Source organism: Aphelocoma coerulescens, unplaced genomic scaffold (assembly GCF_041296385.1).
Source record: "Aphelocoma coerulescens isolate FSJ_1873_10779 unplaced genomic scaffold, UR_Acoe_1.0 HiC_scaffold_60, whole genome shotgun sequence".
Classification (NCBI taxonomy): Eukaryota; Metazoa; Chordata; class Aves; order Passeriformes; family Corvidae; genus Aphelocoma; species Aphelocoma coerulescens.
In genome coordinates this window covers 1,734,726-1,757,593 of record NW_027183949.1, presented here as the reverse complement: position 1 = coordinate 1,757,593, position 22,868 = coordinate 1,734,726, and the positions used below count along the sequence as shown (strand labels likewise).

General features: G+C 55.9%; 2 protein-coding genes across 2 annotated transcripts; one reads left to right on the top strand and one right to left on the bottom strand.

Moving 5' to 3' along the window:
* Positions 1–4,183: 4,183 nt before the first annotated feature.
* On the bottom strand, positions 4,184–8,199 carry LOC138102005 (olfactory receptor 14J1-like). Its single transcript, XM_068999753.1, has 2 exons — positions 8,136–8,199; positions 4,184–4,821 (listed from the first exon to the last, which is right to left on the bottom strand). Exons 1-2 carry the CDS (start codon positions 8,197–8,199, stop codon positions 4,184–4,186), a joined length of 702 nt encoding a protein of 233 aa, XP_068855854.1.
* Positions 8,200–14,994: 6,795 nt separating this feature from the next.
* LOC138101970 (serine/threonine-protein kinase pim-1-like) lies at positions 14,995–17,501 on the top strand. Its single transcript, XM_068999714.1, has 5 exons — positions 14,995–15,552; positions 15,674–15,724; positions 15,950–16,316; positions 16,961–17,137; positions 17,395–17,501. Exons 1-5 carry the CDS (start codon positions 14,995–14,997, stop codon positions 17,499–17,501), a joined length of 1,260 nt encoding a protein of 419 aa, XP_068855815.1.
* The last annotated feature ends 5,367 nt before the right edge of the window (positions 17,502–22,868 follow it).

Here is a 22,868-nt window from a genome sequence, read left to right as displayed (position 1 = left end):
AGGAGGAAGGGATGAAAGTGGCTGTTTTTATAGGGTTTGCTGACGCTAGGACGTGGAATGCTTTGTCTGTTACTGCGAAAAATAAAGTGAGTAAGACTGCTGGGTTTTTCATATCCCAGACTATCCACAAGCTGCAGAACTGATTGAACAGATGAAGGGGTTGTTAAAAGAGCAGTTGAAAAATATAGGAGATGGGAATGTGTCGCAATGAAAAACCCACCTCCCAGATGTGCTCCATATCCTTAACAATGGGCCCACTGGGGAAATGGAAACCCCCTGGATGCGCATGGCTGCACCCAATTTGCAAATAGAACCACGGACAGTGACACTTTGACTTCCTGGGAAATTGTTCCGGGGGTGATGGTCCCTGACAGGGCCATCGCAGAGGCTGCAGGGCTGGACCTTTACGCATTAGAATTAATTAGGAAAAATCAGAAGCAAATGAGAGTTATCAGTACCGGCAGAGGAATTCAGGTTCCTCCGGGACACTTTGGTTTGATAACTGCCCACTCAAGCTTGGCCTTGACAAGTGTTCATATGGTGGGAGGAGTGGTTGGTGCAGATTATCAAGGAGAAATTAAAGTAGTTCTGTTAAACAATAGTGAACAACACTGGATTATTCAACCCCACGGCAGGGTAGCACAGTTATTGATATTGCCAGTTTTTAAAACAACCGTGAAAAAAGGACATCCACTTCACATCACTACTGTTCATGGAGATAAAGGGTTTGGATCCACCAGTCCTGATCATGGAGCCAGAGTGTGGGTCCAGAGGCCAAATGGCCCGCCCGAGCCAGCTGAAGTAAGAGCTGTAAACAAAGACAACACTGTTTGAATCCTGAAACCTGGGTGAGAAAGATGGGCACATGTCCCTGCAGCCAAGTGTTCTGTGAGAGAACAAAGAGATGTTACAGGATATTGTTTTGCAGAGCCTGCCAGACCAAATCTCCCTGTTTGCCCCAATGGTCCCTTTGGAAAGTGCTCTGATCCACGGCGCTCGATGTGAAGACTGATGTGCCACTGAGTGAGTGACTTCTGCAGACAGAAAGGGACCACTTAACAGTGAAACTATTGTTGATCTTGTTGATTTAATGTTGTCCTTGTAATCGGAGCACTGGTTGGGAAAATAGATTTCTAACAGCAGGAGCAGAGATAGGGAACTCATTTAACCTCAGTAATTGCTGGGTGCGTGCAAGTCCAGAAGGATTCGATGACTGGCCTTGGCTGGCCCATCTGGCCCAACCCAAATGGTGGGTTAGAAACTTGAGCACAGTTCACGATAAAAACAGAGCTCTAGACCGAGGGTGGCGATCCCCGACCGCTGCCTTTTCATAGAAAAGGCATTTCTTGCCTAAATCGGATAAAGAGGAATATGTGTAGGAAAAAGTGTCTGTGGATGGATGTTGTCTCCTGGAATAGGTTGTATGCACCCACACTGTAAACTGTTCAATTGCAGCCAGTATAAAGGGAAATGGAATCAAACTCACGGACAGCTCTTTAATCATGGCTGGGTTAAGCGTTCCTATGAAGATTGTGAAAAGATACCCTTAAAGCACTTCCCGTATGATATTTTGGCTTGTCAACAAAGAATTTCTAATACTTAAATCTAAGATTGTAGGATGAAAAGAATTGTTATGAAGGTTGCAGTTCGTCTCTAGGTCAAAGGACTGATTGAAGGAGTGAGGCCTGAACAACAGGCCCTGACTGAGGCCTGAACAACAGGCTCTGAGCCAAAGTTGACATCTAGATGAACCTTCCAACCAAATGTTCTATTTGTATCTGCTCATTAACAAAGCATTAGTAGCAATATGCTCTATGTTCATTGGTGAAACACGGATTGACCTTTCTGTATTTAGAAACTGGACGAGGCCCCATCTGGCCTTGTTTGGGGCTTTAGGATCAAACTCCCTCGGTTCCTCCTTGAGCCCTGGCCAGGCTTTGGGAGAAACCAAACAGGAGAATGAGACCAGATGTTCCCACACTAGCAGTGATGTCGGCTTGTTTGTTCAACGCTGTCAAAGCTGGGCCCTCTCACAGCGAGGTTGAAGCCTCGTTGCCCGCAAAGGTGGATGCACCTGCAGGAACTCCCAGGGTGCGGGAATGGCTCTCCAGTCCTTGGCTGTGACAGCTTCCCCCAGCTGATGTGAGGATGTGGATGATGGCAAGGCCTGAGGGTAACTGGTGCTGTCTCTTTCTTGATTACTGTACGCAATCTTTGGTAGTGATGATTGGGTGCTTTGCTGGGCTTCTCCTTTTGTGATTCTTTGCAGTTTTGCATTCTAATAACTTACACTATTCCTGAACTTGGTGTCTGTGTCTTTGGGGCTGACCCTGCCCACTGGCAAAACAGACGCTGAGGGCCCTCGGAGAACCAAAGGTGCCTTGCGACACCGTGGGGCCTCGTGTAACCAAGGGCACCACAGTGACAGCGTGGGGCCCAAAGGAACCAAGGGGCCAGCGTGGCACTGCAAGGCCTCGTGGAACCATGGAGAGCATTGTGACACGGAGGGGAGTCTTATAATCAAGGGTCCATTGTTTTCCTCTCCCTGCCCCGGCCCCAGCCCTGCAAAGAAGCCCAGTCCTGTCTGGCCCTGCAGCAGGAACTGGAGGCACTGGAGGTGCAGGACAGTGACTCCGTGTCTGGAATGCTCAGGAGATCCTCAGCTCGGGCAGGTCCTGCAGCCCCAGGGCCCCGCTGCCCAGCACAGCAGCAGAGAGTTGGCTCTGGGGCTCCTCAGGCTGCTCCTGCTGCTATCCCAGGGACAGGGCTCCTCTTGCCAGGGCTCCTCTGCACACACACGAGCTGCTGCTCTTCTCCTGGCCCATCCCAGCTCCCCACAGAGCCTTTCCCAGGGGAACACGTCTGTGCTGGCCTGAGCAGCCCTTGCTGTAGCCTCTGCCCTGCTGCCCACAGCCCCCGAGCTGGGGGTGCTGCTCTGCAGAGCATGGCGGCTGTGCTGCCCGGGGCCATGGGCTGCCTCTGCTGGGCTGTGCTGCTCAAGCTGGGAGACAGAGCTCTGCAGCTGATGGTGCTCCCTGCACGGACCCCCTCCCACACAGGCTCTGCTGTGGCCATGGAGGGTGCTCCGAGGTGCCTGCCTTGTTCCAGGGCTGGCGCATGGGCTGGGGCTGCCCTGGATCCTCCTCCGCAAGTTTCCAGAGGGTCAGACGAGTCACTGCCCAGACTCCTTTCCCTGTACCTGCTGTGTCCCCTGGGGCTGCAGAGCTCTCATGGCTCACAGGAAACATTCAGTCCTTTATCTCTGGGTGAGCCCACCCTGGACAGGCCTGTGCCCAGGGAGCTCCACTCACGGCTGATCCCTGGCACACACTGTCCCTGCAGGTCCCCTGCGTTCTCCTGGCAGCTCCCAAGTCCCTCCAGAAGAACATTCCCCTGCCATCAGGCCTGGCACAAGCTGCAGAGCCCCAGGAAGGTTCATCACAGACCATTCACCATCTGGTGGGCACTGGCCACCACCAAGCAAAACCTGAACCACACCTGAGTCTCTTGAAGGCCACACTGGGACCCTGATCTCATCCCACTGAGCCCTGGGAGAACAAGGAACACAGGCAGCCTCTTTAGAGTCTCTTCCTTGGGCCTCTTCCTGACAGTGACTGTGCAGGGAGAGCAAAGCCTTCCTGCAGTGCCTTCAGGAGATGCCCTTTGCTGATGGAACTGCTGTGGCGGAGCCCAGCTGTGTCCCAGCAGTGCCCATGGCCTGTCCCTGCCTGTGACACGCAGCAGGACTCGCACCACCCGCACAGAGCTGGTGGCCTTACACCATCACAGCAGCTCCAAAGGAGAGAGTGGAAGTAATAAGAGAGGAGCTCTGAAAAGACCAAGCTCTGCTGCTCCCTGGCTGTGCTGCTCTGCTGGGACTCTTCCCTGCCCCACGCCTGCAAAACTGGTCCTGCCCTCCAGCTTCAGGGATGGACTCAACCAAAGGATCTTGAACAAAGACCTTGCTGATGGGTCCTTTCTTTCATGTGAATACACACAGAGCAGACTCCTCATTGACACAGTCCCTGTCAACAGTCCCATTCAGCCTGTAAACAGGGAATAAGATGCATAACAAAATCTGTTGGGTACAACATTAACATAGGAAAAGAAAAAAAGCCCCCAAAGCACCACCACCAAAACAACCTGAGAGGGCAGGCTGGGCCTCTAATGATTACACTTTAGCCTATGGAGCTGAAAACAGGCAGGTTTTTGCTTCTGGAAAGCATCCAGTCATCATTTTCCTCAGGGCATCCTTGAGCTCCTGGTTCCTCAGGCTGTAGATGAGGGACTTCAGGGCTGGAGGCAGCACCGAGTACAGAACTGGCAGTGCCAGGTCCAGGGATGGGGAGGACATGGAGGGGGGCTTCAAGCAGGCAACAAAGCCAGTGCTGAGGAACAGGGAGACCATGGCCAGGTGAGGGAGGCACGTGCAAAAGGTTTTGTGCCATCCCTGCTCAGAGGGGATCCTCAGCACAGCCCTGAAGATCTGCACATAGGAGAAAAGAAGGAACACAAATGAACCAAAAGTTAAACAGATGGAAAACACAACAAGCCCGAGTTCCCTGAGGTGGCAGTGTGAGCAGGAGAGCTTGAGGATGTGTGGGATTTCACCCAAGAACTGGCCCAGGGCACTGCCCTGGCACAGGGGCAAGGAAAAGGTAGTGGCCGTGTGCAGCAGAGCATTGAGAAAGGCACTGGCCCAGGCAGCTGCTGCCATGTGAGCACAAGCTCTGCTGCCCAGGAGGGTCCCGTAGTGCAGGGGTTTGCAGAGGGACACGTAGCGGTCGTAGCACTCGACGGCGGCGAGGAGGGAAAACTCCGCTGAAATGAGGAAGACAAAGAGAGAGAGAAAGAGAAAGAGAGAAAAAGAGAGAAAGAGAGAAAGAGAGAAAGAGAGAAAGAGAGAAGAGGAAGAGGAAGAGGAAGAGGAAGAGGAAGAGGAAGAGGAAGAGGAAGAGGAAGAGGAAGAGAGAAAGAGAGAAAGAGAGAAAGAGAAAGAGAAAGAGAAGGAGAAAGAGAAAGAGAAGGAGAAAGAGAGAAGGAGAAAGAGAAAGAGAAAGGGGCTGTGCAGCACCTCCTGCGTAGGAGGTGGTTGTGGTGTCCCAAAATGGAATTGTGCATGGCTTTGGGGACAGTGGTGCAGATGGAGCCCAGGTCGGTGAGGGCAAGGGTCAGCAGGAAGAAGAACATGGGGCTGTGCAGGTGCTGGCCGCAGGCTCCGGCGCTGATGATGAGGCCGCTGCCCAGGAGGGCAGCCAGGGAGATGCCCAGGAAGAGACTGAAGTGCAGGAGCTGCAGCTGCCGCGTGTCTGCCAATGGCAGCAGGAGAAAGGGGCTGATGGAGCTGCTGTTGGACATTGGCTGTGTGTGGACATGGGGACCTGTTCATGGAGAAAAGTCAGTGACAGCTTAAGGGAAACGGCTCTCAGCCAAATCAAAGCCATGTCCCACAAATGCTTCTCCTGTCACACACTGACACCTTATGGGGATTCAGAGTGTCGCCACGGAGAACGGCTTTGGCTGGCCTGGGGCCTTGCGAGAGACGAGAGACGGGGCGGGCCGGGGCCGCGTCTGGCAGGAGGCGAGACAAAGAGCAAGAGGCGAGACAAAGAGCAGGATAGTTAACGGGAGATTGGGCGAGGAGATGGTAATCTGTAGCCCTTGGAGATGTAAAACATATAACCTTAGAAGCTGAAGTTTGTAGCTGCTGAACTGTGGGTTTGGAACAGTATATAAAGATGTGACTCGTGCGAGGAAATTTGGCTTTGCATGCGGCCGGCGAAGTCCGTGTTCCATCACCGACAACACCCTTCTGTTTTTCTAGCAGATCTTCCTTCAGCTCCAGCCGCAGCCCTGCTTGGTGCTGGCTGCGTGCGACATGAGTTTCAGGGCAATTGCTCCGGGGGGTTTTATAATTCAGCCTTGCTGTGCAGAAGTGGGAGGGGGACAGCCACCTGTCCTGGTGTTACACTTTGAAACCCCAGCTAACACAAGGGCACTCCCAGGGCCCAAGAACAGGAATGGCAAAAGCTGTTAAAGTGTTCTAGAGGTTTTTACAGCTCCTCTTCATCTCCCCGGCTGACTGGTTTTGGATGTCAGAAACACTCAGCATTGCTGCTGTCCTCGGGGAGAATAGAGCGAGTTCTGTGAGGCAAGGCGGTGAGTGGAGAGTGAGGGGAGGTGCTCTGTCACTCTGTCCTGTTCCAAGATCCTCTGGGCTTTCACCCTTGTCAGACAGAGGATAATCACCCTCCCATATTTCCCTTAGAAACCATCCCAACACTGCTGAGAGCAGATCGATCCACCACAGCCCATCAAATGTCCATCCCCTTCTCGAGGTCTCAGCCCCACATTGGTAGCCAAATACACACATGGCTCATTGCACCAAGCCAACAGCACTTTGTCCATCATCAAACTTCTGTGTCTCACTGTGGGGCTTTCAGGTAACACAAAGATGCTACACGACCTGTTTGCGTCCTGGAGGGAAGCTCCGAGCTTAGGGGGAATCCTCAAGAAGAAAGCCAAGTGTCCTAATGATGGCATTGGATGTAGGGAGATGGAGCTCCTTCCCTGGCTGCATTGCCCACAGCCGGGCACTGGGGCCAGCGTCACCCTGAGCCAGCTGAGCCAGCTGTGCCCCCTCCCAGAGCCCCCCAGTGCCAGGCAGATGCTCCCGGCCCTGTGCTCTGCAGAGGGAACTGGGCCCGGGACCGCAGAGCTGCCCCACAGCTCTGCTGCAGCTCTGCCTGCACAGGAGGGGCTTCACGCCTTGGAGCCCCGGCCCTGAGGGCAGAGGCTTGGCTGAGGGAGAGAGGAGGGGAGGGGGCTTGTTCAGAGGGAGGGGCTGCACTCGAGGGCATCCTGTGGAGGTCTCTAAGCTCTCCGTGCCACAACATTTCTGCCTTTTGTTTTCTCTCATTGCCTGATCTTCTCTCTGCTTGCTGAAGATCTTCCTCCTGGAGATGTTTCCCTGTGCCTGATCTCTTCCTGCCAGCACTCACAGACCCCATATCTCTGTGCACTCTCCTTGGCCCTACAGAAACCTGCCTGTTTGCAGGGCACTGGCTGGGGACAGGTTCTGTTTGCAGGTGGGAGAAAGGACAGGTCAGACTAAGCCTGGCGGGTCCAGCAAAGGTGATGCCGGTGCTCTCCGTGGGCAGAGGAGTGCCTTGAAAGCACTTTAGGAAACTCCTGCAGAGCACTCAAGTTACACTTCCCATGCCTTAGGGACTCTTACAAATGAAGAATTCCTTTATCACTTCCCCCCCTCCCATTCCGCAAGAGTAGGAAACGGAAAACACTCTCAGGAAATTTCATCTTTATAGAAAGGCTTGTCTTGGAAATATTACTGGACTGAGCCTAAGCCCTGAGCATGTCCTCATGTTCTACACCAGGGATACTCAGAGAATGTACTTCCTGAATCCACAGTCAGTGGTATGTTCCAGCTTGAGGAGATCATTTCAGGAACTGCAGCTGCTTTGTCCTGCAGCCAGAGGCTTCCTGTGTCAAGGGCTGGGAATGATTCTCCCCCGGTCACTTGTCAGCATCTTCCCAGCCCTAACTGATGGAACCCCTCTGTGCCTCTGTGCCGTGCCCGGGCTGGCTGCAGGCAGTGCCCCAGCCGCCGGAAAGGCAGATCCTGTCCCTCCCTCATTGCTCGGGACTCTTCCCGGGGCACTGGGATGTGGGCATGTGCAATGCCAAGGGCAGGACCATGGGGTGCCCCCTGCCAGGCTGCTGAGCAGGAAAAAAGAGGCAATGAGGCCCCAGGGCTGCAAGGGTCACTTGTCTCCCAACTGGCCCCAGGGGCAGGGACAGCAGCCCTGGCCAAAGTGCTGCAGAAGTTGCCTCTGTCAGGGCCTTGCAGCTTCTGCACATCCCTCTGCCCTCTCCGGCCCAGGCTGTCCTACAGTGTCCGTGCCCTGTGTCTCTGTCCCTGCAGGCTGTCCTCATCCCCCCGGCTGCCCCACCTCCCCGGCCCCTTCCTTTGCTGATGGCTCTGCGGCCTGCCTGGCTCTGCCTTGGCACGCAAAGCCTTGGGCTGCTCCAGACTCCTTCTGGGGGACACGTGGCACCACAGCACTGCCCTGGGAGAGAAATTCCTTTCTCCTTGTGTCCAGTCTGGACCTCCCCACCTGCCCTTTGCATTAATTCTTTCTTTTGCCGGCTGTTCTCTACTATGTCAAAAGGATCCACCATCTCTGAAACCACCCTTCAAGCCCTCCCAGGACTCTCCTCCACTGTCCTCAGGCTCCACTCCACTGAGCACAGAGCCCCTTTGTCCCTATGTAGTGATCATGTGCTTGAGGCCACGGGCACCTGGACAAGAAGGTCGGTTCTTTTCTACAGGAAGGAAACCACAGAACCCCAGTGTTTTGAAGGCAGATGAGAGGCAGCCACCAGAGGCCAAGGCAAGCCAGACCTGTCTGTCCTTGCAGCTTCTGTCTGAAAGCAACCCTTGGACATATGGGGAGTTTTGGAGGTGGAGTTCCATTTCAGCTGTGGGTGCCTGGACCGGAATGACAGCTCTTCTCCCCAGGAAGGAAAGGGCAGAGCCCCAGGGTTTCAAAGGCTGATTAGTGGTGGCTCAAGGAGGCCAAGGCCAGCCAGACCTGTTTGTCTTGGCAGCTTTTGTCTTGGAGCGATCCTTGGATAGAGGGAATTTGGGAGGCCAAATCCCAGTTTTGTCCATGGACGTCTGGCCAAGAAGGACAGTTCTTTTCCATTGGCAGAAAAGTGAGGAGCCCCAGTGTTTCAAAGGCAGATGAGAGCTGGCCCTCAGGAATGCAAGGGGAGCTGGACATTCCTGGCAGCTTTTGTCTGGGAGCTATTCCTTGGATAGATGGAATTTCAGAGGTGGATTCCCAGTTTTGGCCATGGATGGCTGGACTTGAAAGATGTTTTTTTCCATGGGAAGAAAAGCACAGCCCCCCACCCCGTGTTTTGAAGGCAGATGAGAGGTGGCCCCTAAGAGGCCAAGGCCAGCCTGAGCTGTCTGTCCTGGCAGGTTTCACATGGGAACAATCCTCGGATAGAATCAAATTTGGAGGTAGAATCCTAATTTCAGCCATGGGTCCCTGGAGGAGAAGGACAGTTCTTTCCCACAGAAAGGAAAGCAAGGAACTCCAGCATTTCAGGGGCAGATGAGAAGCAACCCTCAACATGCCGAGGTCAGCCGGACCAGGCAGGTGGCCCCAGGGGGCCAAGCCAACCAGTCCTGTTCCATGTTCTTTGGATCCTTGGGGCCCTGCAGCATCACAATTTTGTTCCCCTGAGGCCCAGCAATATCACAGTGGTCTCCTTGGCTCTACAGCGGCACAAAGGCCCCTTGCTTCCATGAGGCCTTGCTGTGTCCAAACGGTTTCCTTGCTTCCATGGGGCTGCAAAATAACACTATGGCCCACTGGTTCCATGAGGTCACAGAGTGTCACAGTGGTCTCCATGATTCCATAAGGTCCTGCAGTGTCACAATGGCTCCTTGGTTCTATTGGGCTCCCCAGGATCACAGTGGCCCCTTGGTTCCACAAGGCCTGGCTGTGTCACACTGGCCCTTTGCTTCCATGAGACCTTGCAGTGTCACAATGGTTTCCTTGGTTCTATGAGGCCCTGTGGTGTCACAATGGCCCCTTGATTCCATTGGGCCTCTTACTGTTACGTAGTTCTTAGTTCCGTGATGCCCTGTAGTGTCACAGTGGTCTCCTTGGCCCCATGGTGCCACGCAGTGTCCCAAGGGCCCCTTGGTTCTATGAGGCCTGGCTGTGTCACAATGGCCCCTGGCTCCCATGAGGCCCTGTGATGTCACAATGGTCTCATTGGTTCCACGAGGCCCTGCAGGTCCACAATGGCCCTTCGGTGTCACAAGGCCTTGAAGTGTCATAATAGTCTCAGCGGGTTCCCCCGCTGCTTCACAATGGCCTCCTTGGTTCCGTGATGCCCCGTAGCGTAACAATGGTATCCTTGCTTCCACACAGTCAGAATGGCCCCGTGGCCTCATGGAGCCCCACAGTGTCACTGCGATCCCCTTGATTCCACGAGGCCCTGCCGTGCTACAATGACCCCTTGGTTATACAAGGCCCTGCGGTGTCACAATGGCCCCTTGGTTCTGAAGTGTGCAAGAGCCTAATCATAGGAGAAAGGCTCCAAAAAATGCTTTGTCATTATCACTGCTCAGCACCAGAAAGGCTTCAAAAGTGCTTCGTCATTATGGCTGCTTATCATAATCACTTTTGAACGCCTGGAAACTACGTGCCGTACGGGCCGTGCATAGCCCGCCTGGAGGCCCATAAAAAGGAAGGCAAAACTGGTGCAAAATGTGGAGGCGAAAGCGAAAGGTAGAATCCCTGCCCTTTGCCTTTCCCCACACCACCACCATCGCCAGCCACGAGACACCCTGAGGCCTCCGGGAGCCGACGCCGCCCGCCTGGGGAGAACCCCCCAATCCTTCACCCTGGACTGAAATCCCGAGTGAGCTGTGCAACCCCTACCCCTGCTCCTTCGTCCCAGGCGGACCGAGGTTCAGCTGCAAGCATGGAGCCTGCATCTCGGAGGACGGGCCGCCGCTTTCCAGCCAAACTGCTCCAGAGATGGGAAGAGGCAGATAAGACGCTTCAAACAGCAGGAAAAAAAAAGGCAAAAACTTCTCCACTTCCCCCACCCTGTCTCAGCAGCAACAAAGGTAGCACAGTGTGGTGGTGACTTATCCTATGCTTTTAGAGTAACCTTGGCTTTTTCTAACTCTTCTCTACTTTTCTCCTTCTTTCTCTTTGCCTCTCTTACCATTAGATAAACAGATACCCATTTTTTTGGCACCAACATTTAATCTCGTTTGGTTTTAATCTCGTCTCTGGGAATATTTTGAACCTTCAAAGTTCTTTCCTTTTTATACTCAGAGATTTTGTTTTCTTTGCCCTTCTGGGTGTAAATCGGATAGTAACAAAGTGTCATAATGGTCTCCACGCTTCCATGAGGCCCCACGATGTCACAATGGACTTTTGGTTCCATGAACTTTCGTTCTGTCAGCAACAGTCTCCTTGGGTCCGCAGTGTCACAATGGACCCTTGGCTCCATGAGGTTCAGTAGCGTAACATGGACGCCTTGATTCCATGAGGTTGTGTAGTGTCACAATGATCTCCTTGCTTCTGCGGCCCTGCTGTGTAACAATGGGCCTGTGGTTCCATGAAGTTCTGTACTGTCAACCATGATCTCCTTGCTTGCACAGTGTCATAACTGACCCTTGGTTCCATGAGGCGCCTGGCCTCCAACAGCCTCTAAGAGACCCTTATGGCCCCTCAAGGCCCCTCACAGCCCCTCATGACCCCTCGGTGCCCCTCACAGCTCCCCAGGGCCCCTCATGGCAGCTCACAGTCCCTCACAGTTCATGGCCCCTCATGACCCTTCACAGCCCCTAACAATCTCTCATGGCCCCTCACAGCACCTCATGGCCCCTCATGGCCCCTCACGGCCCCTCACGGCCCCTCACGACTCCTCATGACCCTTCACAGCCCCTAACAAACCCTCATGGCACCTCACAGCCCTTCACAGCCCCTCATGGCCTCTCACAGCCCAAGGCATGGGACTCCTTCCGAAGGAGAAGAGATCGGGCTCTGCTTGTTCTCCTTTTATTTTGGTCACTTCACAGTGATGAGTAAAGGAAAGCTGAAATGGAGCCTTTCCCCAGCATTTCCCTCTGGGATAATTGCGGGGCTGAAGCTCTGTGCTGGCGCTGGCCCATGTGTGAACATCGCTGCAGCCCCCCACAGCCTTTGCTGTCCCCCGTGTCCATTCCCTGTCCCTGAGACCCGCCCAGCTCTGGCAGCAGCAGGAGCCACCGCGCAGTGGGCCCTGTACCGGCACAGCCGGGGCTCCTGGCCAAGAGCAGCAGCAGCGCCAGCCCCTTCCCACCTGCTTGTGCCTCGGCTTCCCAAGAGGTTTTTCCCGGTGAATTTCTGGACTAGAGACACAATCAGCCACAAACAGACCTGATTCCTCAGAGCCCGGCTGTGCTGCCCTGATGCAACCTTCAGAGAAAGAAAGGATCCGGTTCCAGCACTGTTCCCAGCACTGTTTCACTCATCCTCAGGTGACAGCAGGAGGCTTTTCTTGCGTTTGCCTTGGGAATTACAGATCATGGCTGCTCTTCCCCCTCTTCTGGTTGCCACTTGAATTTTATCTGAAAAACTGCAATTGCCTCTTTTGATCGGTGCTAGCCACAGTGCTTTTCTGATGGGGAATTCAGATGCTTTGTTGCAGGCATCCTGATTAGCAGATCTTGAAATGTTCACAGGTCTATAAGCAAAAAGTCGAGGAGAATGAAAGCCATACAGGCCACATTCACAGCGCTCAAACACAGCCCTGTTGCTGGTGCTCTTGAAATAGAATCAGCTGCCAGAGGCCAGCACAGAAATTGCCTCTGGAGTGTGGAATGAAACGAAAAAATCCACCGGGAGAAAGAGGAAGCAGAACTTCTGCACTCGCTTCATTGCTTCTTCCCAGCAGCAGGAGACGTGGATGTCCAGAGGTACGTCCCGCTGCTGCTGACCACAGCGAGAGCACAGCCTGCTGCCCAGTCCCAGCGGGAACCCGAGCCCAGCCCGGGGAGCTCCCGCAGCGTCGGCAGCTCAGCGGACGCGGTGCCAGGGCCGCAGCCCCGGGAACACGCCCGCCCATTGTGGGGCAGCGGCGCAGGCCCAATGTCCTGCGGCCCAAACTTGCTGCTGCTGCTGCTGCTGCTGCTGCTACGCAAGGCCCATCCTTCTCCCCCTGCTCCTCTCCCAGCACGGCGCAAATTGCACCTCGCGGGATGCTTCCCCGGAGGCTGCTCAGGCGCCCCGCTCCTCTTTCCACCTGAGCGTCACTGCGGAGGAATCTTTGGCGCACTTCCGTAAGCCCGGGCCTCTCGCTTCGTGCTGAATCGGGGATGCAAATGGCCTTGTTAGGAAAGTCAAAAGCCAAGGGAACGGATTAGGAATTATTCAAAAAAAACTACCCTTCTTCCAGGCAAGGTACACCAAGTCATTTCCCGCATTTCTCCTTTGCTGATTCTTTCAGTCGCCTGCTCGGCGAGCTCCAGCTTCTTCTGCTGCTTCCTGTGAACCGATTGCACTCTCGATTTGAGCACCAACGCACCAGATGTGCAAGCATCTACGCTGAACTCAGAAACCAACTGCCTCTGTCAGACCATTTTCACAGTCCAGCTCACTTGCAAGATGTCCACTGAGAGCTTGGAAGGATTAGCCCCCAGCTCTCCACTTCTGGCTGCAGGCTCCGGAGATTCTTTCTCTCCATTCAGCCAGCCTAACAATTGCTGCTACCCCCTCCTCCTGTTTCCTTAGCCTACAACAGTAACGACGAAAACCTTACCCACGGCACAACTCGCTAGTCCACCAGGAGGAGAAAGGACAAGTTGTCAAGCTCTCAAAACCTTGGTCCTGCTTTGCTGCAAGAGTCCTGCTGCACGCACAGTGTGGCAAGCCAAGAGAAGCTGCATGTGATGGCACATCTTGTGACAGGAGCTCCAGCTCGGTCTCCAGGAAAGGGTCTTGAAAAGAGCAAACATCACTGTGGACAAGATTCTTGCAAAAGCAAAACAGCTTCCCAGAAGGGACATGCAAACGGAAAGAAACAACCCAAGATGTTCCCGTATACTATTAATTGCTTCCCTTCTATGCTCCCCTTTTCTGTCTTGCACTAGTTCTACCTCACAGTCCTTCCAAACTGATCTTACCTCAAACACCTAGGACTTAGCAAGTTTGAGACACTCTACAATACCAAGAGCTACACACAGCTTGCCTTCTCCCTGTTTGGCTTTGAAAGCAATGCTGGAGACCCCAGAAGCCTGCCAAGGGAAGATTTTAGAGCCCAGTGCCTTGCTCGGCTCTGGCTTCTAGAGACAGGGCATGTGCTCCCATGGGACTGCACCCTCAGCAGTGACAACAGACAGCAGCAGCAACAAAGGTGATTCCCATGACACTGTCGCAGGGCTCAAGACTCCGTGTCTTGGCTTCACATGGCAAAGCTCACTGTCCGTTTGGACAGACTCAGCATCCAAACTAGTCTGCTTTTCTACCTGTGTCAATGAACAGAAGGAGAGGGAAACCAGCCAGCAGTTTCTTTGCAGAGAGGGCCTTTGTTCCAGGCTGAAAGTGCTGGATTGGCAGGGAGGAGGCAAACAGCTGAGAGCTTAGCTGCTCTATTGGACCGGCATCAGAACTCAGCAAAAAGAGTGTTTCCATTCTTTTATTTGAAGCCTCCTATCGGCAGTCTCCGATTTTCACCTGGAACCGGACAAGAAAACAGCAACAGCCCTGCCGACGAGGGCACCGCGCCGGGCACGGCCCCGCCGCTCGCACTGCCCACGCCGAGCGGCCGGGGAGCAGCGCTGCACCGCGCAGGGGCTGCACGTCTCCCTCCTCACGTCCTGCTCTGCCCTCCCACGGGGCTGCCTCTGCCTGGCGCTGGCAGGCTCCTCATTCAGCACTTTGCTCTGCTCCAGGCGAAAAGCGCGGACAGCGCTTTGGTTGCTCGCGAGCAAGAGACCGCGGCGCGGGGCGAGCCAGCAGCAGCAGGGGCAAGTTGCAAGACTGCCGCAAGGAAGAGTTACAATCTGGTGAAGAAGAAGCTAAACAAGACGGTGCGTTTGGCGCGGCTGCGGGAGGAAGAGATGCTCCGGGACTCCGCTTCGGCCCCGGAGCGGCCCGTGCTGGCCCGGGGCGCGCGGGGCTCGGCCGCGGGGCGCGCGGGGCAAAAACGGACACCCGGGCAACAGACACACGGACACGCGGACCAACGCTCCCAGCGCTTCGGCGGCAGCAGCGGCAGCAGCAGCAGCGGCAGCAGCGGCAGCAGCAGAAGAGCAATACAAGAGCAGCGGTTCTCCAGACCCTCTGCGTTCCTTCTCCTGTTCCTCCTCTCCTTCTCCCAGTGTCCCGCATCCCCTGTCCCGCTCTCCCTTCAGTGCTCCACCCCCTCCGCCCCTTCCGCGGCCTCCCTCTCCCCATGCCAGGCCGGGCCATGCCCCCGGCCCGCCCCCGGCCCCGGGCGGGGCTGCGCCCTCCCCGCCCCCGGGCGTCCCGCCGCGGTCTCGCCTCCGCCCGGCTCTTGCCCTACTGGCGGTGGCGCCGCTGGGCGGGCATCAGTGCCTGCCTCTTGGGCAGCACTGTTAGCCTCTGGCTCCGGCTGGCCCGGCCCCGGCCCCGGCCCCGGCCCCGGCCCCGGCTCCTCCCGGGACCCGCCGAGGAGACAGACGGCGCGGCCGCTCCCGCCGCGTCCGCGGCGTCTTCCCCGGTCCGAGCTCTTCCGCTCGGCAGCGCGGCCCCCGCCCCCGAGCCGCCGGTGTCCCCTTCGAAAGAGGCAACATCTGGGGATACCCGGCCCGGGGCGGTTGAGGAGCGCCCGGCGGCCGTTTCTGGCCCCGGGCCGAGCGCTGACAGCCGCGTCTCGCCGGCAGGGAATGCGCTGCAGGGCCTGAGGGAGCGCTACCTGGAGGGTTCGCTGCTGGGGCGCGGCGGCTTCGGCAGCGTCTTCGCGGCCACGCGGCTCTCGGACGGCGCCCCGGTGAGTGGCGGGGCCGGCGGCGGGCGCAGGAGGCGGGGGGCGGAGGAGGGCGCAGGAGAAGGAGGATGGGGCTCGGCAGGGCGGGCGGCGAGCTCAGCCCGCTGCTCCCCTTGCCTTGCAGGTGGCCATCAAATGGGTGCCACGGACCCGCATCCGTCATTGGGGCGAGCTGGTGAGTGAGCGGGGGGGATGGGGTGGGGGTGGTGGGCAGCGGGAGAAGGCGGGGCGTGACGGGCGGGGATGAGCCGAGGCCCGGGAGGGTGGAAGGCGCCAGGACGCCTCGGGGGAGAGCGGGCGTGGGGGCAGCGGAGGGCGCAGAGCATCCCGGGCTGGGCGAGGGCTTCCCGAGCCCTGGCACGGCATCAGCCCCACTGACGGCATCGTGCTCCTCCCGCAGCCCAACGGCACCAGCGCACCACTCGAGGTCGTGCTGCTGGACAAGGTGTCCACCGGCTTCCCTGGTGTGGTGCAGCTCCTCGAGTGGCTCGAGCTGCCCAGCAACGTGGTGCTGGTGATGGAGCGGCCGGAGCAGTCTCAGGACCTGCTCCATTTCATTCGAGCGCGGGGCTTCCTGTCCGAGGAGGTGGCACGGGAGCTGTTCCGCCAGGTCCTGGAGGCCGTGCGGCACTGCACCAGCTGCGGGGTCCTTCACAGGGACCTGAAACCAGAGAACATCCTGGTTGACCTGGCCACGGGCCAGGCCAAATTGATTGACTTTGGCTGCGGCACCTACCTGCAAGACACAGCCTACACCAGCTTTGCAGGTGAGTCCTCACCAGGGTAGGCTCCCGGTGCCGGCATCTCGCGGCCCAACCTGGCTGTGGCAGCGGGGATTCTCCCTTTTGATGCCAGTCATGGGACCGAGTTTTCAGCCCAGTTGCTTTTGAGTGCGGGTGGCCGGGGGGCCATCTTCCAGCCCTGCTGGCAGCCTTCGCCAGCCACTCTGCCCAGGACTGGCGCTGGGGCTGGGGCAGCCAGTGTGACAAAAACACACCCATGGGTGGGGGTAGCAGAGGGGGGGGGGCCAGAAGCTGTGCACCCGCCGGTTTGGTGTGCAGGCAAGAACCGGCTTGGACTGCTCAGCTCGCCTTGTTTGCCTTGGCTTCAGAATGTTTTTTTGGGGCAATGCAGGCAGGGAGGGTGAAGGCATGGTTTTCCCACCCCCGGCACTGAGCGGGTTTTCCCTTTGCATGGAATGCTTGAGCCTTGCCAGGGCTTCCGCTGCCCTCTTGTGACACCGGTGGCTTCTTTTACAACCCCCAGTTTGTCCACAAGTCACAGGCGCTGGCGAGAGGGCAGCGGGTCATGCCGCGTGCCACCGGTGCGGCCCCTGCGTGCCCAGGGATGCTGGGGCGAGGCTCCGGGAGCAGGCAGCATCCCGCTAATGAAGTGCCTCTCTATTCCGTAGGAACACCAGCGTACAGCCCCCCGGAATGGACCCATTTTGGCTGGTACTACGGCGAGGCAGCTACCGTCTGGTCCCTGGGCATCGTGCTGCACCAGATGGTCTGCGGGCGGCACCCGTTCCCGAAGGGCCGGAACATCAGCTGGGGCCAGCTGTCGCTCCCAGAACGGCTCTCTCAAGGTGCATGCTCATCCCTGCGGCACGGGGGGAATAGCAGTACTGGGAGACAGCAGCGGGCTCATGAGCATCCCGCTCTGGCAGCTGCCGAGGAGGTGGCACATGCCTCGCTCTCCTGCTCTCCTCCAAAACAAAGAATGGATGGGAAAGTTCAGGCACAGCTCGGAGCCCCCATGGCATGGCCTGGGCATGGCAATAGTGGGGCAAAGCGGACAGGAGCCTTCTGCAACTGACCGGCGCTTTCTGGTTTCTCCCCACAGACTGCAAGGAACTGATCAGATGGTGTCTGTCCCTGCACTCCTTGGACAGGCCCTCATTAGAAGACCTGTCGTGTGATCCTTGGCTGCAGGATATTCATCATCCATAGAAGAAGGGAGAGAGCCACAGGCACACTTTGATCCAGGGAGCCGGTAAGTTACAGCTCCACACGTGCCTTGGCCAGAAGAAGCCAAGAAACGCAGGCTTTTTTGCCCTGCCTGTATCGCTGCGCAGGGGTCGTCAGATGGGGACCCGCAGCCCTTGTGCTGGCGCTGAGCTGCTCTTCCCAGCACTGGTGGCCGCCGTGCAAGCTGCTTTTGCTTGTCCTGCTTCACTGACAGCCGGGGCCCTGGGCGGGGCACTGACAGCCTGCTCTCAGCCGCAGGGAAGAAGGAGCCCCTGGAGAAGCTGTACTCCTGCTGCTGCTGGAGACATGGAGGACGACGTCAAGGATGGCAAGCTCTTCCTCGACCTGGCCACCGGCAAGCTGAAGATGATGGGCTTCGATTCTGGCACCTTCTTCAAAGCCAGGCTCCACAGCGAATTTACAGATGAGTCCACAGCCAGGGGGATGCTCCCAGATTTGGGCATTGCACGGCCTGGCCGGGAAGCAAAGGTTCCCCCCTTTGCTGGGGCGGATGCAACTAATTCTTCAGCCGGCTGCCAAGCTGCTTTTCGGCAGGGCGGGCGGGATGGGCTGGGGTGCTTAGGAAATGGGAGTCGGCCCCTGGCCCTGCCAACAGCCCCCACCGCCCACTGTTCCCCGGGCTGGGGCTGGGGCAGCCAGCCCGACACAAACAAGCCCCCATGGCAGGAGCAGAGGTGGCACTCCAGGAGCTGTGCACGGGCTGCTTTGTTTTGCAGGAAAGGAAGGGCTTGGGCTGCTCCACTCGGCTTGTTTGCTTTGGGCTCGCTGTGCCTGTTGGGGGTCAGTGCGGGGGGGAGGGGAGAAAGCGTGGGCTTCCCTCGCCCGAGGGTGGGTTTTTCCCCAGCATGTAGGGAAGGTTGGGCCTTCCTCAGGCCCCCAACAGAGAGAAGACTTTTTACCTTTTTTCTTGTTTCTCCTTTTTGTCTGTAATCCCTTTTCATTAATTTGTTGTTTCTTTCCCTTAAAGGAGGTGTTGTAGGTGGTGTCCAGTCTGGATCGGGAAGTGCTTGGGACCAGCTGCAGCGTGGATGGGACGGGGCCTTGGAGAACGCCGAGGACATCGCTTGGGAGCAGCTTTTCTTCCGGCGGCGGGTGGCGTGCGGTGGGTCCCCGTCTTCTTGGCACGGCTGGGATAAGGGCTTTTGGGAGATGGCAGCGAGCACAGGAGCATCCCAATGGGCAGCTGCTGAGGAGGTGGATCTGCCACGGCTGGCTGCGGGCGGTGGCACGTGTCCTGCCATCCTGCTCTCCTGCCAAAGGCAGCAGTGACGGGCGGCTTCGGGCACCGCTCTGAGCACGGCCAGCACGGCCTGGGCACCACGGGCGGCTGGGACAAGGGGGACAGCAGCCTTCAAGTGACGGGCGGTTTCTGCTTTCTCTCCTTGCAGCCGGGCTCTGTGGATGCTGAGGCTGCTCTGGGCTCCGCCAGGGCTCTGCTGCGGCTCAGCACCGGGCCGGAAGAAGCCAAAGAAGAACCGGTGTGAGCCGCAGCAGAGACATGCTCGAGCATTTCGGCAACGCAGCTCAAGCCTGCAGAGTGCACGCCTCCAGGGGAAAACATGACACCCCCCCCGCCCCCAAAATAAACTTGTTCAATAACTTGTGAAATGAAATCAATCTGGGATGACCCCAAATGGCATTTCTCAGCTTGCTCAAGCTTTAGCTCAGCCCTTCTCTGAACAGTTCTCTGCCCCGCCTGCCTTTTACTTCACAAGTGCTCCCTCTTTTCCCCCAGTGAGTTGCCAGCTCAGGGCAGTCTCTGTCGCACTGTAGCCTTCCTTGATGCCTTTGACCACGAGGAGGAGCGAGCCCCAGGTTTAGGGACTCATCCTGTCACTGGCAGAAGAACAGCAATGTCTCAGAGGTCCGGTGAGACCTGAGTGTCATTCAAGAGCTGCCCTCCAGGCCTCAGCTCTCCTCACTGTTAGCTTCCCACTGCCCCTTTTCCTCGTCCTTCCAGCAGGATGAGCTCTGTGAATGCCCTTGACCCTCCCCACTCCTGCCAGCCCAGCCACCCAGCTCAGTTTGGCTTAAGCTGAAGCTTCTTTGTCTCCTCTGGCACGCCAGTGCAGTTCCCTCTGCGGGGAGCAGCAGCCCCAGAGCACAGCAGGCAACAGTGCAGGCCGCACCTGCACCGGCTCCCCTCCACGCGTGGCTGGGCTCTTGGTGGCAACTAAATGCTCCCTGTTTGCAGCTGTCCCTGGAGGATGGCCCCAGGGCAGAGCCCAGCCCGGCTCCCACTGCATCCCCCGGAGCTTGGGGCAGACAGTGGTCCCAGAGCTGAGGTTCATGGTGCGCAGCCGGCGCTGTGGCTCGCAGTCGGTGTTTGCAAGTGTTGCGTTCTCATCTCCTGCAACTTGTGGGGAAAAGGAGCTGTGCGGCCGGGCCAGCACTGCCCCTCTGGGCAGTGACACGGCTGAAGGTCTTTGCTGTTGCAGAGGAGCCGGCATGGAGCCTTAGCAGGGCCTGGCAGGTGTGGAGCCGGATCTCGCCCGCTGTCCGGGGCTCGCTGCCCGCCAACCGCCCCCACCCGCCGCGCTCCCTTCTGCAGGGACGGAAGGCTCTGGCTGCACAAGGGTTCCCATAATGTCTTTGTACCCGTGGCTGCGGAACGAACACGGAGAGCGAAAGTGTCAGTCACGTTGCTTGCACATTCCTTCCTTTAGATACAAGGCACAGATCTCTTAAAAGGATAGGCAGGGATAGAGATTTCCCACATAGCCCTCTTTGGCGTAACTCACCTTGTAAGCTGGCGTCAGGGGCATTTTTTTCCCGGCCCTGTGGGAGTAGGTGTCCAAGAGCTGAAGTGAGCAGCATTTAGAAGCAGTTTCAAGATTTCTAGGCAGGAAGTGGAGCTGACAAGCATCTGTGTAACTCACCGTATTCATCGTGGAGACACGAGACCTGGAAAAATCCCAGCTCTCTGTGCATTTGTGCAAAAGGGGGAAGCAGCAGAAAGACTTTGTGTCTGCTTGTCCAAGCTCCAAGGAGCTGGGGTGGCAAAGGGTGGCCTGGGCTGGTGGCAGGTGAAGTCCTGTTTCATGTCATCATAGAGTGGCACAGGACAAAGCTAAAAGCACCCACAGCCACACTGATGAAGTCTTTCTGATGCTGCACATCCTAGAGGAAAAGCTGCTGTCACACAATCCATTGGTATTTATAACTTTTATTTGCAATACTTTAGGTCCAAGTTTCAAACCGCAATATTTTTACACTCAAGACACGGTCATGCACAATCCATATTTCAATTTCCTATTGCTTCAACCACAATTTAAAATAACTTAATATTGACAGCAAAACGCAAAATACTTAAAAAAGGATGCTGAGGTCAGTGAGATGGATCCATGCCATCAGCACATTTGCAAAGTAAATAACTTTGTTCTCTTTTTAAAAAGATCAGTTACCTCTTAATCCAAAGTTACAGAAGATTTTTCACTACACATTTGGTTTTTTCTCTTTCATATTTTTTCTGGTTTTTCTTTTTTCTAATTTTTTTTTTTTAAAGAGATAACACGTCTTAAAAAAGGATTGTACAGCAAAATGAGATACATTTCTGCTCAACAATGAAAATGTAGGCTTCTCCTCTGTTTACTTTTGTCTGGATACCCTGAAGAAAAAATCTAGCAGACACCAGCAGAGGTGTAAAGGGGTTGCTTTGGACTAAAGTGGAGTTTAGCACTGGTGACATCCTGACCCAGTCAAGAGTTGCAGAATTCTTTTGCAGATCTCGAACCATGTGCTTGCGGGCACAGCATCTGCAGTGCTGATGCACCAGGGCACGAGAAGAACTCTGTTATTCCCGCACCGAATTTGGGCTCTGCCCAAGCAGGAGGTGCTGCAGTGCTTTGCTCCTCGTTGCCGTGTGGAGCAGCTCCCTTCCTGCTGGCTGAGCTGCTCAGGCAGAGCCCGGCAGCTCCTGACCCTGAAGGGCTGAGGCCTTTCCCCTGCTGCTGTGCTACAGACGGATTCAGCAGCATTGCTGTACGTGGGGATACACAGCGGGACCAAAAGCAGTTGCCTTTGTAGACCCTAAGCTGAAAGGTGAAAAATCTCAAGAGACGAGGATGGAAGAGACTCGCAGGCTGCCTGTTTGCTGTGCTGCCCCACTTGTGAGCGGCCCAGCTTTGCGTGAGGCAGAGTGAGAACAAGGGGCAGCTCCCTCCCTCCCAGCCCCGCAGCCAAGGGGTCCCTCCAGTCCTGGGGCTTGGGGCACCATCAGAAGCTTCCAAGCAAAGGTTATCTTTGAACTTGCTCATTCATGAAATGCGCACGGTCATGAGCGCTCTGATAGATGTATCCACCCATTAGTGAAACATGGATTGACCTTTCTGTATTTGGAAGCTGGACAGGGCCATGAAATCTGACATCTGGCCTTGTTTGGGGCTGTATGGTCCAAGTCAACTCCCTTGCTTCCTCCTTGAGCCCTGGCCAGGCTTTGGGAGAAACAAACGGGAGAATGAAACCAGATGTTCCCACGCTAGAAGTGCTGTCGGTTTGTTAGTTCAACACTATCAAAGGTGGGCCCTCTCACAGGGAGGTTGGAAGCCTCACCTGTGGGTGGAGGCACCTGCAGGAACTCCCAGTGTCCGGGAATGGCTCTCCAGTCCTTGGCTGTGACAGCTTCCCCCAGCTGATGGGTGGCTCTGGGTGATGGTAAAGTCTGAGGGTAACTGCTGCTGTCTCTTTCTTAATCACTACGGGCAATCTTTGGTAGGGATGATTGGGTGCATTGCTGAGCTTCTCCTTTTGTGATTCTTTGCTGCTTTGAACTACAGTAAATGACGCTGATTCCTTGAGTTGGTGTCTATGTCTTTGGTCCTGACCCTGCCCACTGGTAAAACAAATTTGATATAGTCTGGCCGGATCTCAACAAAATGCTGCTTTTTAAATGTAAGTGTAAGGAATCGGTCCCATCCAAAATTCCCGCATGGGAAGACCTTCCCTAGGGTTTGCTGGCTGTGGCGTGGGCTGAGGTCGGAGCTCCGTGCGAGCAATGAGGACGTCAATTGAAAGAAGCTGAAGCACTGGATGTATTAAAATGCATCCCAAAATTGCATATGGAAAAAGGAAAAGAACTTGTGGGTTTGGGAAGATGAGGGTGAATTTTGTTAACAGCATCTCGGAAACAGCACCAACAGAAGGAACGATTGTTGTTGAAACGCTCCCACATGGAGCGACAGAAGAAGTTTTTAATCTTGAGCTTGGATTTGTTTGAGCAAAGGAAATAATAATAATAACAACAATGAGAATAATAACAAAAAATAATGATCTACATGTATATAATATAATATAATAAAAATCGATGTTTATGTTTTCACATGTATATCA

Coding starts and splice junctions, on each gene's coding strand:
- LOC138102005 (XM_068999753.1), bottom strand. CDS start 8,199: ATGGTGGATCCTTTTGACATAGTAGAGAACAGCCGGCAAAAGAAAGAA. Junction 4,822..8,135: donor AGAATTAATGCAAAGGGCAG/GTGGGGAGGTCC, acceptor TCCTCATTTCAG/CGGAGTTTTCCCTCCTCGCC.
- LOC138101970 (XM_068999714.1), top strand. CDS start 14,995: ATGCCAGGCCGGGCCATGCCCCCGGCCCGCCCCCGGCCCCGGGCGGGG. Junction 15,725..15,949: donor TCCGTCATTGGGGCGAGCTG/GTGAGTGAGCGG, acceptor CTCCTCCCGCAG/CCCAACGGCACCAGCGCACC. Junction 16,317..16,960: donor AGCCTACACCAGCTTTGCAG/GTGAGTCCTCAC, acceptor TCTATTCCGTAG/GAACACCAGCGTACAGCCCC.